The sequence below is a fragment of the Cupressus sempervirens genome, chromosome 11 (assembly GCF_028749045.1).
Source record: "Cupressus sempervirens isolate cs-2001-9-10 chromosome 11, ASM2874904v1, whole genome shotgun sequence".
Lineage (NCBI taxonomy): Eukaryota > Viridiplantae > Streptophyta > Pinopsida > Cupressales > Cupressaceae > Cupressus > Cupressus sempervirens.
This window is the reverse complement of record NC_143128.1, coordinates 53,954,469-53,973,921: the sequence shown is the minus strand read 5'-3', so window position 1 is coordinate 53,973,921 and position 19,453 is coordinate 53,954,469. Positions and strand designations below refer to the sequence as shown.

Sequence of the window (19,453 nt, the reverse complement as noted above, 5' to 3'; positions counted from 1 at the left end):
TTGTAGATTCTCTCCTCCCACTACTCTTTGGGCCTTTTCCATCTACTTGTCTTGCATCTGAGACAATGTGAGCCAGTCCTCAATTCAGTCATTAACACCCTAGCCATACCTTTAATAACTGTCCCTAGGTAAGCTTGATCCTCATGTCCCCGGGAAGGTTTGACCACCTCGATATAATGTTTTCTTTTTCAACCCATGTTATGATACCACATGGCAGTTTGAAATTTTCCCATGACAAACTTCTTTATTTCCCCATTAGTAGAAGGATAATCTTGCAATTTGATGCTCTACGTGCTCAACCACTTTGTGTTTTGTTTCATCCAAGTCTTCTTCTCGTGTGCCAACCCTCTTTCACTGCAATTTTGGGCCAATGTTGTTTATCCATGTTTTCAAGTTTCTTTAAATAGATTATTAACCATGTTATTGCTGCCGCCTCCAACGGATACATACCGGTTTAAGGATTTTATATGGCATAGAGGCCTTGACTTTGATACTGCCAGTGATCAAGTGATTCTAGATCCTCTCTAACTATCTCCACCCACACTTAGTCATGCTGCCCCCACAAAACCTGGCATCTGTAAAGAACAACTAGCGTGACCAGCAAACCAGAGAGTTTTCTTGGTTCCAATCTGGAAGTTCAACCTTTCTACACCTCTTTTACAGTAGATAGGATGCCCACCACCATTCTTGTATCCTTTTTGTGGTACAAGTCTTCTAGTTGAGCCTATAATGGAAGTAAATTTTCATATATATGTATTCTTTCAGAATTTTTAATGGTATGCCTTCGAAAAGAAAAAATCATGCCTCGTCTTGGTAATGCTTACCTACATCCCCTTTTCTTGACAAAATCATTCCAAAGCCTCTAAATAGTAAATGTTATCTTAATCTTTGAGCCATTTTGATATTAAGATCATATTGTCGGCATAAAGAAGTAGGTTCACCACGTAGCCAACCAATTGGACCCCATTACCATCAATTTTGTCTAGCCATGATTGAAGTTTATCAATATATAAGCCAAACAAAGTGGGAAGTAATGGCCAACCTTGCTTCACACCAATGCCACTACCAAAACGCATGGACATTCCTTCTTTAGTTCTGATTTTTTCTCTAACTCTCTCATAAAGTCTATGAACTGCTGCTCTTTACATGTCCATAATGCCTATTTCTTCCATTCTGCTCCACAGCTTATCTTTGGGTACCATATCAAATGCTTTCTTGAAGTTCCCAAAACAACAATAAGCTTCTCCCCCTTGGCTGTGCCTTTATCAAATACCTAAGAGTGACACAATGATCAGTAGTAGTAGAATGTCTAGGTCTGAAACCCACTTGCCCTTTTGCTCTTTTTCCTTCCTCTTCCACCCAATTGCTGATTTTACATTCTACCATGTTCCCAAAAGGTTTGCCAAATAGGGGGTTAATTATAATAGTGTGATATTTGGACGAGTTATAAATATCCTCACTCTCAAATAAAGAGATAACCACACTAGTAGTCCAGCCAACTGGGAGACCCTCTTGAATGATCTTTTTAAAGACCTTTTTTATGTGGGGAGCAAGGCAATCAGCTCCCCACTTTAAAAATTCAGCTTGAAGCCCATCAATGCCACTTGCCTTACCATTTTCTAACTTCTTTATTCCTAGTTTGATATCATTCACTGTGAAGAGCTCCAAACAACTGCTCATAATTGAAGGAGAGCTCTTCTCATCAATCTGCTCATAATGTAACTTTGCGTATTCTAACAATTGAGCATTAGTAATACTGTTTTCAGTTTGTTTTTTCCTTTGCTGCAGTTCTTTCCAAAAGTCTTTGGTATTGTATTTTCTGAGAGATAATAACTCCTCCCTTCTTACATTTACATACTTTTTTGTCAATTGAACCATCTTTGCATATTTCTTCCTGTCTTCTATGCTTGTATCTTCTCCTTTTATAGATCTCTTGGCTGTCTTGCACTCATCATACCATGGATTAGCCAGAAAAGTATTCGCAGCCCTTTTTCTTCTGCGAGTTCTTTGTTTACATACCAATTTAGCAATTTCGTTATTGTTTATCGCAAGTAATTGATGTTTGAGAGCAGCGCTCGATATATTCCTATTTTGCTGATTTATTGGTATTCTCCCATCGTTAATGGCAGCCTTTTCCCTGTGGAGGTCATTTTCATCATGTGGATTAGTTGGAGCCACGTCCAACCTGAAATAAAGAGACGTGTTCCGACTTCATCTCTATAAGGGCCTCTCCATTACTGAACTCTTATCATTCTAGATGTTAGGTTTTGAGAACAAATCACATAATCCATCACACTTTGCCCATTGTAAGTTTTACAAGTGATATCACCTGATGTTGGCCAGCAGCCCATGCTGTTGCATATAACCATGCTAAAGAGGCTACACATCACCAATAATTCTGCCCCAAAATATGAAGTGCCCCCATTGCTCTCCTGTTAAGTTCTATTCCTAGAATGATCACAATTTTGTCTTCTAACCATAAGGGCCTCTCCTATACCAAATCCTATCATTCAAGATGTTTGATTTTGAGAATAAATCACATACTCCACTACAAGTGATACCCATTGTAAGTTTTACAAGTGATATCCGCTGACTTTGACCAGAAGCCAGCGCCGTTGCATATAAGTTTATAACCATGCCAAAGAGGCTACACATCCCCAATAATTCTGCCCCAAAATATGAACTGCTCCTGTTGCTGTGTCGAGAAGTTTTTTTCAATAATGGTCACCATTTCTTTTAATCATAAAGGGTTATGCTCCCCTTCATCCACATTGTGCAATTGATTATTGACAGTCCTAGCATTGAAATCCCCAACAAGTATAATTTCTCCTGTATTGGTGAATAGAGATATATCTTTTTTTAATGAAGCAAGCCAGTCTTCATTGTCTAAATTCTGCCTCTTGTAGAAGTTAGAGCTTTTTGGGAGCAAAGTAATGAGCAACTAGCCTGAAAATTGTTTCATTTACTGTTATTTGCAGCCATATGTAATGTTCTTTTGGATCTTCTTTTGCCAACTTCACAAATCCGTACTTCTCCTTGACAAGAACTGTGATTCCACCATGTCTTTTACCTTTCATCTAGATAAATATGTGTTGCCCTATGAAGCCCTCTATTCTTAAGGATAACATTTTTATCATGTAGATTTTTCAAGACAACTCTTATGTGCCTATATCCTCCTCCTTCCAAGCTTTAACCTATCCTGTTTGCTTGTTGAATAGCGCCTGTCCATTTCAACTTATCTTTTAGAAAGTCCATTGCTAGAATATCAGTCCTTTGAACTTTCTTTGTCCCCGAAGTCTTTCAACTCTTTGATGATGAAATTTGCAGCCTCGCACCGTTTGTCTTGCTCTTCCCTTGTCTAAATCTTGATTTGCTCTTATGTGCCTATCTCCTCCTCCATCCAACCTTTTACCTATCCTGTTTGCTTTCTGAATAGCACCTGTCCATTTCAACTCATCTCTAAGAAAGTCCCTTGCTAGATTTTCAGTCCTTTGAACTTTCTTTTTCCCCAAATTCTTTCCAACTTTTGATGAAAATTGCAGCCTTGCCCAGTTTGTCTTGCTCTTCCCTTGTCCAAGTCTTGATTTTCCGCTCAATGATGCCCTTTTGTTTATTTGCTGAACTGCTTACAACTTTTGTCCATGATTTGGTCTCTTCTATTCTTTCCTTTAACTTACACTCTTTAATTTCTATGTCAGCTAAGGCTGATTTAATCTCCTCCAACTGTGTGTTGCCTACCTCTTTCACTGTTTCCTTTCCTTTACTCCCTTTTACCCTCAATACTACCATTTCTTGTTTTAATACCTTAAGTTCTCGCTGTCCTATATCCAATTTGGACTGCATGGTTGAAATTTTTTCTTTAAGAGTTTTGTTTTCTTGTTCTATGTTGCTTGTGTATTCGTTTGCTTCATACACTTTGTTCTCCTCTTCCCAATTTCTTGCTTCTAGAGTTTCCATTCTTTTTTAAAATCTATAAGCTCTTCCATATATAACTCTGACGACCACAACCACAAAAGTGGTGTTTTAGTTGGACTGTAATAGATATCATTGTCTTGTTTACCTTCACTGCTGTCACCTGTGTTTGCTGCACCAGTTTCTACTTGATTTGCATTTGATTCAGTGTCCTTGTTGGTTTCTGCTTGTGTCTGTAGCCTATTACATTTTCTTCCCGTGTCGTTTGCCTCATATTAGATTGATCAGTTTTGTCAGAGATTTTGTTGATCCTCGGCAAGATTGAAGCAAAATGTTTTTTATTTGTTTGCCTAACCTTTTGCATCTGCCTGTTTCGTAGAATACCTTTGAATTGTTTTGCATTTACCGGTATGAACATTTTACCTGAATTACATTTTTGATTGAGGAAATCTGTCAAAATCTTACATTTCGTCTATATCCAAATGAAAAAAATGTTTCCATCTCGCAAATGGGACCCCTTCATACTGGGTCTATGACAAGTCAACGTGAGGTTATTCCCCTTCATACTGGGTCAATGACAAGTCAACGTGATGTTATCATCTAATCCATCAGGGCTGGGCCTTATATTGAGTGGTGTATTGTGACACCTTATTTGTTATAATGTTTCTCCAACTTTTTCAGTGCTAAACGATTTTCAGTTATGCAGTTTTTGGTTTTCAAAGGTTCCAATATTGCCTTTTTGAGTGCTTTGGAAAAGTTTGAGGAATAAGAGAAAATATAACAGGACACAAAGAAAGTGGACAAAAGCACACCTTTTCGCCATCTGGGCCAGTTTGAATCCTTGGTAGTGCACTGTGCAACAGACCAATATAAAGACCCTTGATCTATGTCTTGAAATTTCTGCGCCTAATTTGAACTACCTTTTTGACCAGATTTTTTCCCCCTCTGCATGTTGCTTCTAATTCTGCGTGCTCCTCTGCGTGAGTAAACTTTGCCCCTTCGGTCTAACTCTGCGTGCTCCTCTAACCTGCATGCAATTTCGTTCCTCATTCCTCTTAACGAGAAGTAGAGGAAAGTCAAAATTTCGTAGGTTATTTATTGTTTTTATTTGTCTAGCAAATTTCTATTCAACCTATACAGCCATTCTAGCTGTCCACCTACTTGTCAATTTATTGCTACCTGTCTTATACAGCTGTTCCAGCTGTCTGCCTGCCTTATAATTTAGTTCTGTGCATCTATTACATCTGTTTTCAGTCAGCTATTTATATTGTTAGAAAAATATTATACCAATATCAATTACTAAATATTAAATAATAAGAGAAACATAAATCAACAAATTAATGTAAACTCATGCCTCAACAAAGGTGAGATTTTTAGAATAAATTAACAAACAAATATGAAATCATACAACAAAGGTGAGTAATCTTATGAATCTGGGAAACCATTTGAAGAAGGATACCTAACCTGTATGTATTAATTAGGACGCAAACTTGAATTCTCACATGTACAGCCATAAAGAAAAGGGATGGAGAGCAGGTACTTATAAAGACACGAAAGAGGAGTAATGCAGGTAACTCAAGTCTCCTAACTTACAGTCTCTATGTTTGCCACCTTACGTTAGTGTTTACCTGTGTTCTATTCCTCATGACGAGGTGGGCAAAGCCAAGGATTTATGCTTCAACAAGAATATAGTGACACCTAAGAAAGGGAGTTACGTTGATTTTTCTTTGTGAAGATTATAGTAACTCCTAAGGAGGGACTTACAACCTAAGGAGTTTTAAGCAAAAAGTTAAGACCTAAATGAGGTGAAGGATAATTTAAACTATTAAAAACACAATAAGAATTATGAAAGTACATAAATGGAGAAAAAGGTTGAGTGGGGATTTTCTATTTAAAAACACTCCCATTCTCTGGGAGTTAATATTTATGACTCATCTGACCAAGTTAAGATTAATTCAACTATATGGACTAGTTTATTTCTGTCAGCCCAACTTGCATGTGGACTGTGGGTAGCTCGATACATGGCATGCTGTTATTGCTTGCTTGCTGCTCAAAGGAAAGTGATCCCAATATTGTTAGAAAAATTAGTACCCCTTTGTGGCTGCAAAAATCTATTTTGACAAAATAGAATGTGATGGAGATTTAAATGTGTGAAAGGTATAACATTGTTAAGGGAGTCCCGAAATGGGTATGTTCTAAATGTTTAAGTAGACGAGTTGGAACATCTATGATTGAAAGGACTGAAGAATTTGTCAATGCAAACAATTTCTAGAATGTGGATCCAATTCCAAAAATTGATGGTTTGCACAAAAGATTTTTGTATTAAGGAGATAGCATTGTTCAAGTAGTGGACCCTGATCATAGTTGTTGAAAATAAAGCTGATGGTCCTTATTTGAGAGCAGAATGTGGAGGGACAATGAAGCATGAGGCAAAGACGACAAAGCTGAAGCTGTGATGATTACATTATGGAGCTGTGAGGAAGCTTGTTAAAGGTGAGTGTCTTCTATTAACTAAATAATAAGATGAGCAATATTGGTTTCCTTGATGAAGACAAGAACATATGAAGTTCATCATCAGTGTGCTTGATAGTCGGTTGGATCATTGGAGAAGATTCAAGTTTAGTTATAGTAGGAGCAAATTCAAGTGTTGTAACTCATCACTAGAACTTTTATTGGGAGAGTGGTAGTCTACAAAAAAATATTTAATTATCAGTGCACAACAATCAATTTAGGAATGTAGTGTGGTTAAGTTTGCAAGGTTCCACATATGACAATAAAACTGTCATGTCCCCTTTTCAAATAATTAAAAAATAATAATCTTTGCTAAGGTAGGCAGGCCCAAGAAAGTGAAGTTTCGGAAAAAGGGGGTTAATCTTTGGAAACCGTTGGACTAATAAATGAAAATTATTATTAAAATATGTTTCATTAACCTCTCTTGGACGTGAGTTACGGTTATGCCCTCTTTTAAGGGGTTTGGAGGCATTTTGGGCTGATTCCAGAACTGGATTTTTGCTCATTCTTTGTTATTCTTCAGAGGCTGCCAAACCTGTGGAGAAGGAGACCTAAGAACGGGAGTTTGCAGGTTTCCAGGGAGACCCAAGAACGGGAGTTTGCAGGTTTTCAAGAAGGCTAAGGACGGGAGTTTGAAGCCATTCCATGTGCATGCTCATGCAGAGTTTGCCTTTGTGCTGAACAGTGCAGATTTGTGGTTTTTCGGGTGTGTTTTTTGTAAGAGTTTTGGTGTTTCCGGTTGAGTATTTCATATCAGTTTGGTTTGCTGCTATATTTCAGATTTTTAGATGTTAAAATAGAGCTGAATATATGTATTGGGACGTGATTAAACTTTTGAGATAGATTATTAGTGTTTTTGTGGTGTTTCCGAGCATTTTTGTGTTAATTTCGGGAGCCCGATGAGCATAGTTTTTGCCCTACATTTGTGAGCTGTTGTGTAAAGGCTATACGGATCTGGAAATGTCATTTTGTAGGCTGTTATGTTGCTGAAATTTCTGTAAAAATGTCCATTTTTAGATTTATTAATAATTTGTGAAGTTGTGAAGCTTTTGGCACTATTTTCAGCATACCCGATTTGGGGTTTCTTGAGAAATTTGGTGGATCTTTGTGATATTAGTTGTTTGATCTTGAAGATCTAATTAGAGGCTTGAAATATCATACAAAATCAGAAAAGGGACATTTCAGTGGTATCAGAGCTATGATCTTGCTAGCCTGAGGGTTTGTAGAAGTTTGCATGTTAGTTTTGAGAACTACCCAAATCTTGCATGTCATAATTTATGGTTGCATGTTGCTTCTAATCAGCTGCATGTCAAAATTTATGGTTGCATGCTACTTCTAATCATTTGCATGTTAGTTCTTAGTGAATTTGGTGGTTGTAGAAGTTTGCATGTCAGTTTTGACAACTACCCAGACCTTGCATGTTAGTTTTGACAACTACCCAGATCTTGCATGTCAGTTTTGACAACTACCCAGATCTTGCATGTTGATTTTGACAACTACCCAGATCTTGCATGTTAGTTTTGACTCTACCCAGATCTTGCATGTCAGTTTTGACAACTACCCAGATCTTGCATGTCAGTTTTGACAACTACCCAGATCTTGCATGTCAGTTTTGATAACTACCCAGATCTTGCATGTCATAATTTATGGTTGCATGTTGCTTCCAATCAGCTGAATGTCAAAATTTATGGTTGCATTCTACTTCTAATCATTTGCATGTTAGTTCTTGGTGAATTTGGTGGTTGCATGTTGCTTCTAATCAGATGCATGTCAAAATTTATGGTTGCATGCAACTAAGTGAAAGAGAAAAGAGATATTTACAGCGAGAAAGAATAAAGAAATTTTGATCAAACCTCCAGTTGAAAGTAAGAGTATAAAATCCAAAGAAGGAAAAAGTATAGCTGATCCAGATGAGATGGCAAAGAAATTCTTTCAAGACATCCAAAATACTTAGAAGCAAACAGTGGATAGTTTGGCAGAAACTAGAGAGGCTTTGCGAATATTGACAAAAAAACTACAAGGAGTTGCATCTATTAATGAGAAAGGGAGCACTTCAGAGGAGCCAAGAAATCTGAAATCCACACCATCTAAATCAACCAAAACTATTTTCTGGCCTGTAGATGAGCCACCAGTACCAAATCTAGCCATTAATCCTGTGGAAGAGGTTACAGGTTACTTGATTACATTAAGAGCTACTTACAATGACTTAAATGATGACTTTCATAGTTCGGTTCCTTTTAGAGAATATGTGGATATGATGAACACTTTGATGCCCAAGAAAGAGTACAGAAGGGAGCATGACATAAGTGGAAGAGAGCTCAAAAATAAAATAAGCAAGTTTATAGCACCTACTTTAGATGGAACAAATAAAATTTCAGCTAGAGCATGGCTACAAAAATTATAGACCTTCTTCACACTTAACCTCATGAAGGAGAGTGATGCTGTTCAAATTGCAAGTCTACACTTGGAAGATGCAGCCTATGATTGGTGGTATCATGGAATGACTACTCAAGGTCATGATCAGATAACTACATTTGATGATTTTAGTCAAAGAGTGATAGATAGATTTGACCTCAAGGATGATGATTATGAGGATGTTGTTGTGCATGATGGTGAGATAACTGGTGGAGATGAGCAGACATTAAGCATTCATGACTTTTCTGAGAGAGAGTACCGGGCACAGGTAGATGCTTCGTCACATGAGGTTGAGGCTAGTAGTACTTCACATGATTTATCCCGCCAGCTGAAGGTGAGTGAAGACAGTATTTTGACTTCATTATCTCATCATGACAGGTATGTGGAGTTAGTTGGTATTGGTCATATTACTCAAGTGAGGATTTTGCTTGAGTTACCAGCTGATTCTAGTTTACAGATATGGACTCAAGATTGTTATATTGGCATTTGGGATTCAGTTGACAGGAGATCTTTAACACTTTTTGGTAGCAGTGTTTGTTTGGGTGCTATCATGGATTTGATTATTAGATTGCACAGTGTTGTCTTTTCTTGTGCTAGCAGCTTGTCCGATGTTGGTATTAGTTTTTATACACCGGTGTTGGGCTTTGTTCATATATCCAGTCGACCATACTTGCTGGAATGTGTTGATGATCTTTCATATTTGGCAGTGTGTACAGATGAGTCCCAGGATCATATTGGCATTGATGACATCCAGGAGGATGTAGTGGGCAGTTTTGAAGACTTAGTTTCTTTGGGTATAGAGGAGTTGGACAACAGTGCTACAGTTTTTGATACTCCGTATGTTGATATGAGCTTTAGAGTTGATTCACAGGTCATGGATGGTAATACTCTAGAGACTAGTAACTTTGAGGATACTCCTTTAGACAGTGCATCAGAGGAGGTTTGTAGGAGACAGTCAAGCCAGTGCCATCATGTGTCTAATCAGTTGAGAGTTAGTGACCAAGACATTGCTATCACTTGCCAGCATTTCGATGTTGCTCTTCAGTTGTTAGCAATTTATGGATGGGGTTCTCCTACTAGTGATGAGCAAGAAGGCAGTTATCTTTCCTTGACAGAGTTCCACTCTTTATGGGAGGCTATCCGAATTTTGAGACAGGATTATATGCAGTTGGTAGCCGATAGAGATTATCTTATGGAGTGGGGCAGTACAGCATATGATGCATTGTTGGCCAAGGAAGATGAGGTGAGTGAGCTTACTCAGCAGCTTGAGGTGACTTCTGAGATTCTTGAGAGTACACTGTTGGATTTCAAGGAGTCACAGTTTCATTTGGCTAAGGTGACCATGGAGTTAGAGCGACTACAATCTTTACCTGATTCTATACAGTTACAAGCTGTGGTGTTTGGTGATTCGAGGATGTCCATGGCCGAGATTGTCAGAGACAATGGAGATGGGGATGCATCCATCCTTGATACTAACATTGGCATATCAGGTTCATTCCCATTAGAGTCAGGTTTAGTTGAGTTGGGTGTTGTAGCAGATTGTTGTATGCCTGACATAGTGGTGGCCTCTAGTACTGATGGCACAGAGACTAGAGATGTATCAAAGATCATGTGTGATGTTGGTGAGTCGGTAGTTGGCATGGTTCCTGCTAGTAATACTACTCCCTTGGTGATATCTTCGGAGGTAGTAGTCAGTTCCAACATGGTTAATGATCAATTGCAGTTAGTTTCATCTAGATTACAGTCTGAGCCACTGACTGAGATTGGCAAATTCTATTGGCATTACACTGTGAGGTACGCTCATCAATTTACCTTTGATGACCATGTTGATGAGATGATGATACAGAGATGTACTTTGGCTCCTAGTGCTTATCATCAGTTATGGGACAGTTTGATGCCTCAAGATGAGAGTTGTGATGGGCATGACGTGGTGATAGGTTCTGCAGTTGACAGCTTGATAATATGTGACTTAGAGCAAGTGTTTGGGAGTGATGCTTCAGTGGGTGTTGTTATTGATTCTACTCCTTTGGCTATGACATCTCTTGACTTAGCTAGTGATCAGTCACAGTGGGTTGTATCACTTGTTCATGGTGAGCTGTTGACTGAGGTTGGTTTTTTTAATCAACATTATATTGCAGGGTATGTACATCAGTTAGCATTTGATCCTTGTTTTGAGGAGTTGATGGCAGACAAATTTGGTTTGGATTCCATTTCTTACTCTTTATCTTGTAATGTCTTTTCACCATTAGCAGTGCATGGGAGTTATGGTTATGAGATAGTGGCCGGTGATTTGCAGAGTTGTGTTGACTGCAGGAGTTGTACAGTGTGTGGATTCTCCATACTTGGTACATTTTCATTCGAGAGCGTTCACCATTGTTGCAGAGTTGGATTGTACATTCCGTATAGGCCAGTGGGATGCGTTGATGGTATTTACTGTGTTGGTAGTTTGATTTGTCCACTTTACTTGGGTTCTGATGTTCTAAGAGTTTGTGTCTCATGGGTTTTTGATTGTGGTAGTGGTGATTTTGGAGTTTGGTTGAGCTATAATTGTCAGTTTGATTATGGATTCCTCTTGGTCATATTGCAGAGGATATTGCAGGAGCCTGTGTTAATTGGTAGTAGTATAGTTCATGACTACATTTGGGATCCAGGTGGATTGATTGGTTTATTGTTCAGCCATTGCTTGAGGACAAGCAATGTTTGGGAGGGGAGGACTTGTCATGTCCCCTTTTCAAATAATTAAAAAATAATAATCTTTGCTAAGGCAGGCAGGCCCAAGAAACTGAAGTTTCGGAAAAAGGGGGTTAATCTTTGGAAACCGTTGGACTAATAAATGAAAATTATTATTAAAATATGTTTCATTAACCTCTCTTGGACGTGAGTTACGGTTATGCCCTCTTTTAAGGAGTTTGGAGGCATTCTGGGCTGATTCCAAAACTGGATTTTTGCTCATTCTTTGTTATTCTTCAGAGGCTGCCAAACTTGTGGAGAAGGAGACCCAAGAACTGGAGTTTGCAGGTTTCCAGGGAGACCCAAGAACGGGAGTTTGCAAGTTTCCAAAAAGTCTAAGGACGGGAGTTTGAAGCCATTCCATGTGCATTCTCATGCAGAGTTTGCCTTTGTGCTGAACAGTGCAGATTTGTGATTTTTCGGGTGTGTTTTTGTAAGAGTTTTGGTGTTTCCGGTTGAGTATTTCATATCAGTTTGGTTTGCTGCTATATTTCAGACTTTTAGATGTTAAAATAGAGCTGAATATATGTATTGGGACGTGATTAAACTTCTGAGATAGATTATTAGTGTTTTTGTGGTGTTTCTGGGCATTTTTGTGTTAATTTCGGGAGCCCGATGAGCATAGTTTTTGTCCTACATTTGTGAGCTGTTGTGTAAAGGCTATACGGATCTAGAAATGTCATTGTGTAAGCTGTTATGCTGCTGAAATTTCTGTAAAAATGTCCATTTTCAGATTTATTAATAATTTGTGAAGTTGTGAAGCTTTTGGCACTATTTTCAACATACCCGATTTGGGGTTTCTTGAGAAATTTGGTGGATCTTTGTGATATTAGTTGTTTGATCTTGAAGATCTGATTAGAGGCTTGAAATATCATACAAAATCAGAAAATGGACATTTCAAAAACATAGGGAAAAGACATTGTGGAGCTGGATTTCGAGTAGGATTGGAACCTATTATTAATTGAGTACTGTGATGAACAATGTGAAGTTCATCAAATTAGAATATTGTAGTGTTTCGTTAATGGTCATCTTCGTTAATCTTTAGTTTATCAGGCAGTTTCTAGTTTTGATTTTAGTTAATGATTGTTTCTTTTAAAAACATCGTCCTTGCAAATCTATCCTTTATTAAATTATTTCTTGTTTTTGAGCCATTTTCACTTCAAAAATCATGTTAAGTTTTTCAGATTTTCTCCTTAAAAATTGCTTTTGGGTTCTGTATTTTGCGACATTGTTTGTTCACATGGGGTTCTGTTTTTTGGGTTTTAACAGTTTCCCTCCCACCCCACACCCTCCCAAAAAAAATAAAAAATGATGCTTTGTAAACTTCAGTTTTAGGGTTTTGTCAAAAATTGTCACAAAAAATGTGGCTTCTTGCTATCTGTCTGGAGTCATAGTGCTCATTTGCAAATGTTTTTGGTGAATCATCTTGCAATTTGTTTTAAGGTGCAGTCCTCATCTGCAAAAGGGTTGTGATTTTTTTCAAAATTGTGGTTTCGATTTCATCTTAGTGTCTCTGGCTACAGGGAGTAATTAACATTTTGCAGATCTAGGGAGTGTCTCAGCAGTAGCAGAATGTTCTAAAGAAATTATGATCACAAGACATGCACTGTCTTCTGTAGGGTAGTTAGACAATGACCATTAAGGTAGGGTATTACAATATTATAATATTTCTTTAATGATCATCTTGGTCTTTAGTTTGTTAGGCAGTTTCCCTTTTCATCATTAGTCAATGATTATTTCTTTTAGAAACATTGTCTTTGCAAATCTATATGAAGAGCTTTCATCTCCTTGTTTTAATACAACATCAATTTGCCATAACACATCATCCATTTGTTGAATTGTAAATTGGTCCAAATAAGAGATTGAATCATAGTTAGAAAGGTAGTAACACACTCAATGTGGTTTTGATGGTCTTTTCTTTGCAACCACTGGAAGGGGTGGCATGTTGGTGGAGTAAGAGAGTCCAAAGAATTGCTCACAACGAGGGCTTGCTCCAGAAGATTTGTAGACTCCAAAACAATATCTTTTTTCATGAGTGCACAAAAAACATTTGAGGATTGCATGATGTGTTGTGGCTAAGATCACAAGGATCCAACAGAGTTTATAGTGAGGGAGCAGGATGATCATCCAAATCCTTGACAACTTTAGGAAATGTAGATGACAAGTTTGGGTGAGATGGAAATCAAGTTTGTATGTGGAATCATTGGTGTAATGTTGTATGGTACCATTTCGATAATCTAGAACTTAATAAATAACTACATTTCCCTTGGCTTGTAGTGAGAGGACAAAAACTGTTAAGCACAAATTTGAAATAATGGAAACAAAAAAAATCCTGAACTGCAAAGGGTTTGGTAGATAGGTGTTATGCTGGATATATAGGAATTTATCAAAGGCAGACTATTCTGAGATTTGAAAACATGCAGAAAATTTCAGGTGTCGAAAAGCTTAATTATTATGCAGAAGATTTGGGATACAATGAGGCCTAATCATTAGGTGGTCTGTTGGATATAAACAAGGAGTATATCAAATATTGAATAATTTGAAATTTGAAAGTATGCTAAAATTTTCAGATATGAGAAGTCCGTGTAAAGTCCCCAGCATTAGATGTGAGCTTTTAGTATTAAATTATACAGTTCTGTTAAATTCTCCAAACAATTTTTTATATAAAAATGATGTGATTAAAAAGGTGAATATAGCAAAAAATGCACAGAAACTGCACAAACTGAATTTTTTTTGACAATTTCTGCCGTAAATAAATATGTTTGGTCTTATACACTGATTTAACACATACAGCAACTTGTTCAACAAAATCCACAACTCTATTACAAACTACACCAGATTTCACAAAATGAGTGATGACATCTGATTGAGGATAACACAGAAAACATGCAGCAGCAAAAGAAAATCAAAGCAACAACATCAACACCAAAATTGCAACTGGGACAACTTGCAAGCAAACTATCCAAGATTCCTCTTTAGATCTTCAGCTCCAATTTAACCTTTGGATGGAATTGCCTTTTGTGAACACAGGGTTTTCACTTTCTGGCCGCCTGAAACTTATGGGTTTTCCTCCACAATCTCAAATCTCCAAACAGTTCTAATCCATTGATGAAAACAAAGTGCAAGGCTCTACAAGAGAATTTACTATTTAGACATGCAATGGTTTCCAAATGAGTAATTTCTGACTTTTTATGCAGGAGGCCCAAAATGTGCACTCAAACTCCCACCTTTTTAAAAGGATATTCCAACATGAATTCCATATTTAGCATGTGCAGTTGTCATATGTGTCATGAACCTTCTTGTAACTTGTCAAAGATGCTAATATAAAATTAGAAAATAACTACCATTTTTGGCTCTTTTGAGTTCCCATGCCCCACTTGTGCTAGCCCCACTAAAACATTAATAAATTAAATATTTATTTGTCCAAGGATAAAAATTGCACGTGGATAATATATATATTAAATAATAATATTTCCCAATGTGTTCCTTAACCCAACTTACCATGTTTGGATGGTGGGAACTTTTTAATTTTTACCAAGTGCTATTTTTGGAAAAAGGATCATGTGACCCCGCTCTTTGGTCTCTGATACCAATTGATATAGCTAATAATGGTCTGTTTTTTGTATTTTTATTACAGAAGAAAAGCCTGTTTGTAGTGACAAGAAATTTTACATTGCCATTTAGTCCTCCTAGCTGTCTGAGCATTTTATTTATTTGAATTTATAGATACAGTTTGCAGTTCCAACTGTGCCCTTTTAATCTATCTATCTTTTATAGTGATCTAGCTGTCTATCCACCTTTCTATTTATTTCTATCTATACTTCACATCTGTTCGAAGTTCCAAATGTCAACTGCTTACACCATATCTATCAGCCCACAATCCTTACAGCTATCTATTTTGTGCTTCTGGATTTGATTGTTTAATAAACTTTTAACACAAATGTTTCAGTTAACACTACGTGATTCATCATCAAGATGAAAGAGAGCTCAAGGAGTGGGCACCATAATGTTGATGTTAGATTTGTTTTACACAATCAAATCCAGAAGCACAAAATAGATATAATTAATATTTTGAAATGTTCAGTAACATGAAGAACTATATATGATCCTGATTGTATTATGTTAATATGTTTCATTGCTGTTTTCATTTGTGAGTCTATGAGGGTTGTAGTAAAAGTTAAAAGGTCTGCAAAGCACTAAGCTTCCTACATTGAGCTGTTTGTTTTTGCTTCTGCTTGTCTCTGTTGAAGGTGGCAATAAAATTCCTTATAGCTGTAAAATAGTCATGTGGAGAACTAATTGGCTGGAAGACCTTCTGTCGGGTCAGTGGATTCAAATTGAATATGGGTGGAGGCTTCTTGGCTGCTTGGATGCAAGAAATAAGGGAATATACATGCAGTAAAGATGCCAAACAAATCTAGATATTAAGGAAGTGGGCTGGAAGAAATAGATAAATGTTAGACATAGAAGGGATATGCTCTGCAAAAGGTGACTTGTCAATGTGCCTTGAAATGTATAATTACAACGATGTAGAGGGATATCATGTCTAACATTGGCAGAGCAGATATGCCTGCAGATTGGTAAAGTTAGATACATGAGCATTACTGAAGTGTTGAATGGTAGTACCACAGAAATTCAGAAGCCTATTATAGGACATGCTTTTTAATAGTTGACTTGTCTGTTAATATCTATTCTAGTGTAGTACAGGTTTTCACACTACAATGATGCTACATTAGCTTATGTTATCTATTGCAAACTTTTATTAAGATAGTATGGAAATAAAAAGTCAACAACCTCATTGGTGTCATGAGAAAATTTTCTTTTCGAGGAGTATTTAGTGCTTTGATGATTTACTAATTGTAGTATGGACGAATTCTAATTGTAGCACGTTGCTTTGATCTTGGTTCCAAAATCAACATTGTTTGAATTCTGTTTTTTTCTTCCAAGTTCGAGTCTTTAAAACTTCAATAGACCTTAGAATACAGTGCCTTAGTAGAACAAGAGGAAAATATCTCTTATTTCAATTTGTCTGAATCACTGTTGTTTCCATCAGGATACAAGGACGTTGAATAAGCTTCCAAGTCCCAGCAAAAGAGATACAGAAACAATGGTGTCCGAATTGCCATCAACTTCACAACCTGTACTTGTTGTCACAGGAAATGATACTGCATCTGTGTATGTTGCACCTAGTGGCCATCCTGCTTCAGTAGTCTATTCCTATGGGGGTAAGGCAGTTTATTCAGAATTTCAAACAAAGATGCCTAAATTTATCTAATGTCTTCTGATACAATTTTGAATTTTCAGTGAATAATCCACACATACTAGGGACAAGTGGATATCGGCAGCCTGCATTTGTGACTGACTATGGTTATCATTTTCCGGTGAGAATCACTTTTGGCATTTATCGCAGTTTCTGCAGCACTCAAATCAGGCATTTATTTCCTTTGTATTCTTAAGTACATATTTATTTATTTTGATGCCTGATTAATTTAAAATTAAAATGTCAATAATTTTTTTAATTGCCCAATTTATATTGCGAAAGATGTTTTTTTCTGGTTTTTGATGCAGGCTTATCAGAATGAAGCTGCCTCAGTTTTGTATCCCTCGGTTGATGGAGTACATCCACCTCAGGCCTTTTATAGCCCTGGAGAGATGCCAATCACCCCACTTGGCACAGAAAATGCTTATTACGGTTATCAGTCTCAACATCCAGGTTCACTTTATCAGCAAGTTGCTTATCCAGAGTATCAGTATTGGACATTTCCATCAGATAATCCACCACTGGAAGCTGTAATGCCAGGTCCAGTAGATTTGGGTATTCAAGGAACATACGTCCATGGCATTCAAAATGGTAACAACTACGTCTTTGAGGGCAGACCTGGGTTTCAGCCATATTTAATACCATCCCATGGTTCTTATAGCAGAGGTGTTCTGCCTGCTGCTTTCGCAAGTTCTGTTCCTGTTGAAGTTACCAATTATGAAAGGCCAGCTATTTCATATTGGCCAGATCCAGGAAATGCTGGAAACTTTCAAAGCAATGGTTTTTCATCTGGGATCCAAGCACCAATTGGCCAATTCGTCCCAGCTCTTCAATTCCCACCCTCACAGGTATTATAGTTTTATAAGTTATCAGACTTTACTAAAACATAGATTGTTTTATAAATTTGTTAATGTTTCCTTTGAAATGTAGATGTATATTTAAGTCAGGAGTTGCTTTGCTGACAAGAAGATTGAAACTTGTGTTGGTTTTTTTCGGCCTCAGCAAGCAGTTTACACATACCCTGTTCCACCAAATCTACATCCACCACATGGTCTCCCTTTTGGTGTTCCATCTTCCTCCACCCAAGCAAGAACAGGTGATGGTTTGGTACCCTATCAAGTGGAAATGAGAAACAGTGACCCAGAATGGGTAGTACGCAACAAGAGGTTGGTTGGGAATCGGAACTACATTGAAGATGGCCAACAAGCCCATGGTAGCTCAAGTGATGCAATGCAACATCCAAGGAGGAGGTCCATTACTGAAGAACTGACACCAAGTAGGCAGGCTAAAGGACAAAGTCAGTTTTCTGACAGAGTTAATGAAATCCTTAGTGTACTTGGAGGCACCAATAGTTACAACCGTTCTGATTTTATTACAAAGTACCATGATGCAATATTCTTTGTTATCAAATCTTACAGCGAAGATGATATTCACAAAAGCATCAAGTACAATGTCTGGGCAAGTACGCCAAATGGAAATCAGAAGTTGAGTCAAGCATATCAAGATGCACAGTTGAGAGCTGGTGACAAACCTGGAGCTTGTCCAATATTTTTGTTCTTCTCTGTAAGTTTTCTTGGCTGCACTGTCTACAATTTATTTCCTGTTGAAAAGGATGTATAGAAAATACAGATGTTATTCATTTTCACTAGGCAAGACATAGTTTCCAAAATTTTCAATTATCTCTTTTAATATATTAGGTGAACGGAAGTGGCCGGTTTTGTGGTGTTGCTGAAATGGTAGGACCTGTGGACTTCACCAAAAAGATGGATTTCTGGCAGCAGGATACATGGACTGGGTGTTTCTCAGTGAAATGGCATATCATTAAAGACATTCCTAACTCTAAGTTGCGTCATATTATACTTGAAAATAATGACAACAAGCCTGTTACAAACAGCAGGGATACTCAGGAGGTAAGTTACTTTTGACCATTTTCTTTTACTGTGAAAGTTTATTTGTATGTGCTAATGCTATGGCTTCATGACCGTTCGAACTGTTTGGATACCAGTTAAATGGCTATATAGTAATTGCCTTTCATCATCCACAATCCAGCAACATTTTTTTCTTTGAAAATCATAAACGAGTAACTGTCATTAAAGGCTAATGTTAATGCACATAAGATAACCTTTTTTGTTTTACGAGAATCATCAAAGATTGATGATGTAATTTGTTTTTAAATATCAACCAAGAAAATATTCTTCCGTAGACCCTCAAGGGAACTTCCACATGATATTATCTGGCAGTTTTCTTGTGCTTTTCTGGATTTTTTTTTCAATTCAAGAGGTATCAATAATAACAATTTTCTGGTAAATGAGAGATTCATTCCTTAAAATTTAGATTGATGTCACATGAATTTGTTTTTTGCCTCTAAAGTTGGTAATAATCTTTAGAATCCATTTTCCTGATCTATGTAGGGCAGCATTTTAAATCTTCATCCTTATTGGACAAGTTTTGATCAGTGTGAAGTAGTGATTCATTTAGTTCTTTTGTTGCCTTTACTATGTTAATAAACTACAATTTGAAGGGTTGTTTTGTCTTTCCTCCTTCCAAGAATAGTGAATATTGATAGAGTTGTTTCTACAGATGATTATATATTTCTTTTAAAATCTATGAGTTCTTTATTATGAG

At 37.2% G+C, this 19,453-nt stretch overlaps 1 protein-coding gene across 6 annotated transcripts in view; it reads left to right on the top strand.

Moving 5' to 3' along the window:
• The window catches only part of LOC149528206 (YTH domain-containing protein ECT4-like), a 32,300-nt gene that overhangs the window by 5,473 nt on the left and 7,374 nt on the right, over positions 1–19,453 (top strand). For all 6 annotated transcript variants that reach the window (XM_089808957.1, XM_089808951.1, XM_089808956.1 and 3 more), the window contains exons 4-8: positions 16,622–16,793; positions 16,873–16,949; positions 17,137–17,676; positions 17,831–18,391; positions 18,526–18,738. In XM_089808957.1, coding sequence (XP_089665083.1) covers positions 16,622–16,793; positions 16,873–16,949; positions 17,137–17,676; positions 17,831–18,391; positions 18,526–18,738 — 1,563 coding nt within the window. The remainder of the gene's footprint in view (positions 1–16,621; positions 16,794–16,872; positions 16,950–17,136; positions 17,677–17,830; positions 18,392–18,525; positions 18,739–19,453) is intronic.